Source organism: Quercus lobata, chromosome 7 (assembly GCF_001633185.2).
Source record: "Quercus lobata isolate SW786 chromosome 7, ValleyOak3.0 Primary Assembly, whole genome shotgun sequence".
In the NCBI taxonomy this organism is placed as follows: Eukaryota; Viridiplantae; Streptophyta; class Magnoliopsida; order Fagales; family Fagaceae; genus Quercus; species Quercus lobata.
The window spans coordinates 41,445,246-41,453,571 of record NC_044910.1 but is presented as its reverse complement, the minus strand read 5'-3'; the positions used below and the strand labels follow the sequence as shown (position 1 = coordinate 41,453,571).

At 37.2% G+C, this 8,326-nt stretch overlaps 1 protein-coding gene across 1 annotated transcript; it reads right to left on the bottom strand.

Annotated features, from left to right (window-relative positions):
• Nucleotides 1-564: 564 nt before the first annotated feature.
• On the bottom strand, nt 565-2,530 carry LOC115951280 (purine-uracil permease NCS1). Its single transcript, XM_031068465.1, has one exon. It carries the CDS (start codon nt 2,484-2,486, stop codon nt 774-776), a length of 1,713 nt encoding a protein of 570 aa, XP_030924325.1. The 5' UTR covers nt 2,487-2,530; the 3' UTR covers nt 565-773.
• Between the last annotated feature and the right edge of the window lie 5,796 nt (nt 2,531-8,326).

The window sequence follows — 8,326 nt, the reverse complement described above, 5'->3', positions numbered from 1 at the left end:
TAATCTCAAAGTTCAGTCCCAAGAGAGGGAGGGGGGGTTGTGTTTTAAAAGTGAGACATAAATTTTTAAGACCTACACAGTAAAACTTGTATTTACATACAAATATGCAATGACATGAATTATGTTATAGTCTCTCCTCCTCGAGGTAGCTCTCTAATTATTGGTTTTTTTTTTTTTTGGCACATATATCTTCAGGTTATTTTCTTTGTCCAATATATCATAAATTTCTTGCTGATTGACTCATCTGGGTATTGATGGATCTATAAAAGTTCAGTATCTCATGTCTTTCCTCAAAATGTTGCTTTTATTTTGTTTTTATCCAAAGGCCTATGTGATTACACATGGCATGCAATTAATTAATTAAGCAGCTTCCAATTGCTAGGGACATGGTGTTATTTTAGATGATCAATCAGAAGTGACAGAAGAAGCCTAAAGCGACATGGAACCTCTTCTATCGGAACATTTTGTATTTCTTGAAGAAATGGAAGCCTCTGTGAGAAGCAATCTTTCAACCAAATCTTTTCAGCTGTCAATACGTTTCATACATTTTATAGAATCTAAGCATTCCCAAAAGGCAAGGAGATAAATTGGTAGCTAGAGAGAAGCCTGACCATGTAATTTAAGATAACAATATATTGACTACTTATTTATACAGATATCATCAATATACAGAGAGACTAGACTGGAAATTACCCAAGTGTCATAAAAATTGTTTAAGTTGTATATGATAATTGTTTTCAACACTTGATAGATATGATGATTGTTTACAACAATTAATTTGTAGAGGGCAAAAGGGGATCTATAGGGAGAGACCTATTTTGTTTTCTTGTCAAACAGGATAGAAGCCAGTAGAGAAAACCTGCAGAGAAGAAGCTGAAAAACCAAGCATTGTTGTATATGAGAACAAGACTGTCCGGAATTGAAGATAGAATTCCAACATTTTGCAAGAACCCCGGAACCACTGGCAAAATCCCTGCGATCAAGGCTGTCATTGCTGCCAAATTATAGCCTCCTGAATAATAGTAAGCCCCATAAGGACTCAATGTGTACAAGTCCTTGATACTCAAATTTGTGCGGTGAATAAGATAGTAATCAGTTAAAATTATGCCCCCAATCGGACCCAATAACGCAGAGTATCCAACTAGCCAGGTGTAAACAAAACTCTCACTTGATTTAAGTAGTCTCCAAGGCTGAAAAGCAATTCCAAGCAATGCTGTTAGAATAGCTCCTCTTCTGAAGGTGAAATTTGTGGGACTGAGGTTGACTAGTGCATTGGCAGGTGCCACAACATTGGCAGCAATATTGGTTGTAATGGTGGCCAAGCTAATCCCAAAAATAGCTAGGATTATAGTTGAGAATCCTCCTATTTGTCCAAGAAGTTGAATTGGGTTGGAGATAACTCGTCCAAATATTACTTTGGTAGAGCAGGTCACGGCTAGGCCAACAAATGTAAATGCCCCCATGAAGATTGGAAGACCTGCGTGACCAATAACTTGATCGGTCTGGCTCCTAGCATATCGAGTAAAATCAGGTATGTTAAGTGCAAGAGTAGCCCAAAAGCTAATGTTTGCAGTGAGTGAAGGAAAGAAGAGGGACCAAAATTGTGAGGAGGAGAGCCTAGAGGATAAGGAGAGCATGTAGCCAAAGCCACCAGCTTTGACATAAGCCCAAATGAGGAACCAGGAAGTGAGTATAATAAGGATGGGAGCTGAGTACTTTTCAAGCTGTCTGATTCCTTCCATTCCTTTCCAAACAATGGCTAATTGAGCAAACCAAAAGGCTATGAAACAAGCAAATTCAAGTGGGGAAGTACCAAGCCAAGGTAGGAGCTGAGACAAGGTTGATTCTTTGATGGATTTTGGTAAAAGGAGAAAAATTGCCTCGCCACCAATCCAAGTCTCAATTCCATACCAACCACAACCAACGAAGGCTCTTAGTAGAGTGGGGATATGGGCACCGCGGATTCCAAAAGAGGACCTTGCAAGGACAGGAAAAGAAATACCATAACGGGTGCCAGGGTGACCAGTGAGGACTAATGGGATTAATAGGATTATATTGGCAGTAACAACTGTGGCAATTCCTTGCCACCAAGCCATGCCAAGATCAACAAGGCTACCAGCAAGGTAGTATGACGGAACACCCACAACAAGACCAATCCAAAGACTAGCCATTTCCCACCAGGTAAAAGTCCTTTGATGGGATGTAGTTGGCTTGAGATCATCATTGGTAAGTGAGGGATGGGGTTCAAACTCATCAAACTTGGAACTAGGCGTTGATTGGCTTGAAGCCATGGGGGTGAAAATGGAGCATGTTTTTCTAGGGAGGGAAGGGGAGGATTGGTGAGGAGTGAGAGTCAATTTGGTATATGACTGCGAAGGAGTGGTGGGAAAGTGAGAGAGCCTTGGATTTTGGTATATGGAAGAGGTGAGGGAAGAGTGGGGGTGGGGATGGTGATGGAGATGGAAGCTGAGACATTTGGACACCATGATTCAGTGGGGATTTCACTTTTCAAATGGCCACAGAATATTTAGAATCTATGCTATGGTATATCATATATGTCTTGAGGATGAGATTATTTACTGGTTGATTGGTGGGTAGTGTCACTCTCAGTTTGTGTGTATTATAAGATTCCTAACAAGTCCTAGGATGTGGCGTGTTTTGACTTTTCAGCGCATGGAATGAACTAAAAAAAAAAAAGTCTTATTAAGGGGCACAGGCTGTTGAAATTTATTTTGATAGGAGAAAATTTAGAATTCACAATTTTTCTTATAATTTATTTTTTGCCACAATTGTTATGAGTAGAGTATGAGTGGTGGAGAAAAAATGATAAGTTTATGTGTAAGTCATAAACAACCAATCATAATTTTTCATGCCAAACAGTCAAAGTTATTATGCGTCAGAGTGTGAATGGTAGAGAAAAAATAATGGGTCTATGTGTAAGTGATAGACAATCACTCAATTTGTCACGTCAAAGTTGTTATGTGACAGAGTGTGAGTGGTGGAGAAAAAATGATGGGTCTATGTTAGGGGTGTGCAGGAAACCTACCAACCCGCCAAACCCAACCCGACCCAACGGGTTGGGTTGAGTTACAAAAATTTTTTTTATAGCAAGTCGGGTTAGGTTTGGGTCATAAAATTACAAACCCGCCAAACCCGACCCACCATATTTAATATATATTATATATTTAATAATAATTTTTTTAAATCAGCTGGGCACTTATATATATATATATTCAAATATATATTATATATTTAATAATTTAAAAAAAAAAACCAGCTGTAGAGCAATATTTCCTCGGTTCCTCCTATTAATACTAATTTAATATATATATATATATAAAATATTATATAATTAATAATTTTTTTTAAATAACCAGTTCTTCCTATCCTCTATAAAAGTCAATTAGTTCACACAAATTCTAATAAATTACTATTGTTGTTTAGTCATTAGTGTTGTTTGCCTTTAAGAAGTTACATTGATACTAATCTTTAGGTTTTTTTAATATATTAATATTTATTTTTTTTTCTACTCAATTTAATAATAATAAAAAAAATTTGTCAAACCCATGGATTCAACCTGACCCAACCCGACCCATGTGGGTTGGGTTGAACTTATGTGATGGGTTGGGTTGGGTTGAATTTTTTTTGACCCACCATGGTGGGTTGGTTCAAAAAACCCCCCTCAACCCGACCTATGCACACCCCTAGTCTGTGTATAGATAATAGACAACCACTCACAGTTTGTCACATCAAAATTGTGACAAAAAACTATGAAATAATGTGGTCTTAGAATTACTCTTTTCGATAATATTATAACAATCACATCAAGAGGTGGATTTCTTGACTTAGCAAGAGATAATGGACTATTCAACCAAATTATTGAATAAAAAAAAAAAAAAAAATCTTTGGATGGATCTCATTATTAAACACTGCATTTTTTTTTTTTTTTTGCCTAAAAAATTAGACTTATTGATTGCCGAGCTATGTTTTAGTTTCCAAGTGGGTGTCTGATTGAGTAAGATTACGAAGATAGAAAATTATAAATCAAGACATTGTTGTCAAATTCTAAAGTCTATGTCTTAATTATTAAAAAAAGCAAAAAGGGGTAAAATACATAAAAGGCATTTGAGGTTTGAGCTAATATGAAGTACTATTAACGTTTTAATAATATCTAATTTGTTTCCTAAGCACAAACAACACACACACACACACACACATATATATATATGTGTGTGTGTGTGTGTGTGTGTGTGTGGTTTGTAAGTTAATTGTTCCTTCAAGTCATTTGCTTCCTTCCAACAACTTTTTTTTGATTGCACGTCTCACAAGGATTGCATTATAATGATTATTGTGGGGCCCAATAATTCACGGACCAAGCCCATTTGTCCTTAGAGAGTCCAAAGGCCCGAGCCGAGGAGAACTATGGCCCAAGCTCTACAATGCAGAGCACCAAACATTTTTGTGGTGCAGCCGAGGACAACTCAGTCCTCGGTAGATCCAAAACCTCACCAAAAGAAGAAGGATAAAACCGGTATAGGGCCAAGCTTAAAAGAGAATCTAAGAATATCCGGGAAAGCTGCTCTCATTGCCATTCAATGCGCTGCCCCTGACAGAGCCATACTCTGCAGCCTTATCGACCATCCCCAACAATTTTGGGATTAGACTGATGGGACAAATATCAGTCTTGTAAAGATTGACCCTACACGTGGACGAAGGACAGTTAACGCAGACGAGTATAAAAGAAGAAAGTAAGTAAACCTAAAGGGAGTCCCATCCCACCTCCGAAAAAGAAAGACTACATGGGGGAGAACCTCTCAACAACACCGGACCTCACTGAAGAAAGTCCGTCGTTGGGTAACCGGGATAAGGCCTCAATGGTCCTCGGATCAACTCCGAGGAGTCCCATCCCATAGGGTGTGACGCCTTAGGGCTTAAATGTTCAAGCCCAACTCCATTTTTCTACATGAACTCCTCTAAAAACCATGACCGGGCATCGCCCCTTGACCAGCGGCTAGCTTTTCAAGCCCACTCTCTACAAATCATATTGTGAGGGATCTTTCGTGTGTGAGCCCAAAAATGTTAATGGGCCGCAAAGGAATCGTGTCCTTACAATTATATATGAGTGTTTGGATTGTAATGGTAGATATATAGCAGTTAGAGATGGAGAAAGAAGTGGGAATAGTAGGGAGATTTTCAAATGGTGTGATATTTGTGCTTAGAAAGTAAATTTGATATTTTTGAAAAGTTTTAGTATTACCTGACATTAGGCCAACCTTAATGATATTTTTGTATTTTATCTATAAAAAAAAGGTATATTTGTATAGGGAAATATGGTCAAAGAAAAGAAAGAGAAAGGATTAATGAGAATAAACTAATTAACCCAAATTATGATTGGGCACCAACTTCTTAAATTTTTTTTTTTAAAAAATTTGGTTAAAATATGTCTGTACCTAGACAGATTAAGGATTTATAAATTGGTATAAAAAAATAAATGAAAAATCTTATGCTATGTTCAGAAGTTTGGAGGGAGAGGAGAGTAGAGGGAAGGGGAGTAGTAGAGAGGAGAGTAGAGATGAATGATTATCCTCCACATTTTTTTGATATTTTTAAAATTAAGTAAGAGAGAGAGAGGGGAATAATTAGCATTTTCATAGTTTGAAATTTTGTTAATATAGTAAGGCAAATTTGATAATTCTTTTGGTTAAGCATTTCTATACTCTACTCTCCCTGCAAATCTCTCCAATTTGGGGGAATTAAATATGAGGGGTTAGAATTAGTTAGAACCCCTCCAAATCCCTCCATCTCCTCCCTTAAAAAAACATCCAAACTAGGTAATTTAACTTACTCCTCCTCCCTCTACTTTACTCCCATCTACTCTCCCTCCATCCAAACAAGCTACTAGTTTCAAAACCATGTATAGATGAGTTTCAATCAAATAGGTTGCTAATTGATAATGTTGGGGTGAGATTCCCTTTATGCTCTAGGGCTCTAATAAGAATCCTCTCAATTTCCAAGTAAAATGGAAATTGTCATTTTAAGGTTCATGATTTAAATGTAGTAAATCTAGAGTATATATTATGACAACTCATTATAGTTTTTTTTTTTTTGAGTAAAGCCAACTCATTATAGTTAAAGTAAACTAGAGCCATAAGTTTTAAATGAGTTGGCACAATATAAACCCTAGATTTACTCCACTTTAAATTATGACCTTAAATAGCTACTCTCCATTTCACTTGGAAATAAAGAAGATCTAAATCTGGCTTTAGAAGAGTGTTTGAATTATCTGTGTAATTTACTTCTTCCAAACTTTGGAAATCTACCAAATGGCCCAAAAGGACATTTAAAAGCCTTTAACCTTAGAATAATTACAATTTACAAGAGTTTCCTTATCACTAGTAGTATTCACGTGCAATACTACTAATATTTTAGGTAAAACTTTAATAGAGTTTTCATCTAAAGTAAATTAATTATCTAAATAATTATCAAAAATCTTATAACACAACTAGTTGATTCCTCATGATATTTCTAATAGACATTCATCACCTTCAATTATTAATGTATAAAAAAATAATAATTAATGAGTCACATGCCAAAAAGTCAAAAACACATTAATTTTACATGTAATACATACAACAAGCAAGGAATTCATCATTGAGAGTCAAATAAAAAAAATGAAATGATTAAATCTTTTCTTTCTGAGTATATACTATATTCCTTTAATGTATATTGTATACATACTATATCTATATTCCTTTAATGTATAGTAGTAGTTTAAACAAGTACCATAAACAAAATTCAATCCGTGAAAGAAATATTTTATAATTCAATGTGTACTATATTTATGTGATATATTTCATCAGCTTAAATTTTTTTTATAATTCAATGTACGGGCCCTAGAATGGATTGGTCTCTGGAAATATGGGGCACATGGGCTTTCCCACTATTATGGGCTATTGGCAAACATGAAACTTACAAACAAAATCAAGATGAGCATTATTGATGAACCCTTGAGGTTGTTCCATGAACACTTCTTCTCTTAAGTTCCTATGAAGAAAAGCATTTGATACTTCCAATTGTCGAATTTCCCAATCAAAATGAACTGCTAAAGCCAATATAATCTGAATGGTAGAAGGTTTGATTACAGGGCTAAAAGTTTCAGTTAGGGCTGTCCACAGTTCGGGTCGGATCGAGTTTAGGCTCAACCCGCATCCGACCTGAACTAATCGGGTGGAGCCATCATCAACCTACCATTGACCGAGAGGAGAATCAGATCGAATCGGTCGGAGCTTTGACGGTTGTCGGGCGAATCGGTCAAGGTTGAAGATCTAGAAAACAATAATAATCCGCTGAGAAAAGATGAAAAATGGCGAAAATCCAGGGAGAAAAAAATTGCAAAACATCCTAAATTCAGCGAGATCTCAGCCATTTTGGGCAAGATCTCGGCTAAATCTAGTGAAATCTCGCCGGATCTAGCTAGATCTTCCCGAAAAAATCCCAGTATTCGCTGGAAAACACAACTGGGTCGATCGGTTCGGGTTTCTCAGATTTGAGAGGAGGAGATCCAATACCCGACCCGCCGATCTCGGTTTTTGGAGAACAAAATCCATTGCCAATTGCCAGAGCAATCGATTCGGTCGGCGGCGGGTCGGGTTTGGTTAGTGGCGGCGGGTGGGTCGGGTCCAGTGGGTCCTTGGACAGCCCTAGTTTCAGTGTAGTCCACTCCACTTTGTTGATTAAACCCCTTAGCAACTAATCGAGCCATGAACCTTTCCACTGAGCCATCAGATTTGCGTTTAATTGTATACACTCATTTGTTGCGAATGATATTATGATTTAGAGGGAGAGAACACAAGGTCTAGGTGCCATTGGATATCAAGGCATCAAATTCTAGGTTCATGGTTGCTCTCCATTGTGAGACTGCAGTAGCCTTGCTATAGCATGATGGTTCAAACTCTTGGACAGTAGTGTGGAGGCCTTAGAAGGGATATTTGATAGTTTGGAATAATTTATAGCCAAGCAAGGTTTTTGGCTTAAGAAAACCTATTTTAGAACGAGTGAGCATTGGATGAGGAACAATGGGTTGAGTAAGTGGTGCATCAGACCTAGTAGAAGTTGACAGACTTGGAGATGAATGAGGTAATTGTGGTGATAATGATATGGAAGGTAAGGGTGGTAGAGGAGTAGGAGATGTAGGTGGGCCATGTACAAGTGGTTCATTTACTAGTGCAGAATCAGGAGTAGGTGTTGTAGATGGAGAGTTTGGAAGTGTTGTAGAAGAAATTGAAGAAGGAAGATTTGAGAAAGTATTGTAAGGAGAAACGGGAAA

Coding starts and splice junctions, on each gene's coding strand:
- LOC115951280 (XM_031068465.1), bottom strand. CDS start 2,486: ATGGTGTCCAAATGTCTCAGCTTCCATCTCCATCACCATCCCCACCCC.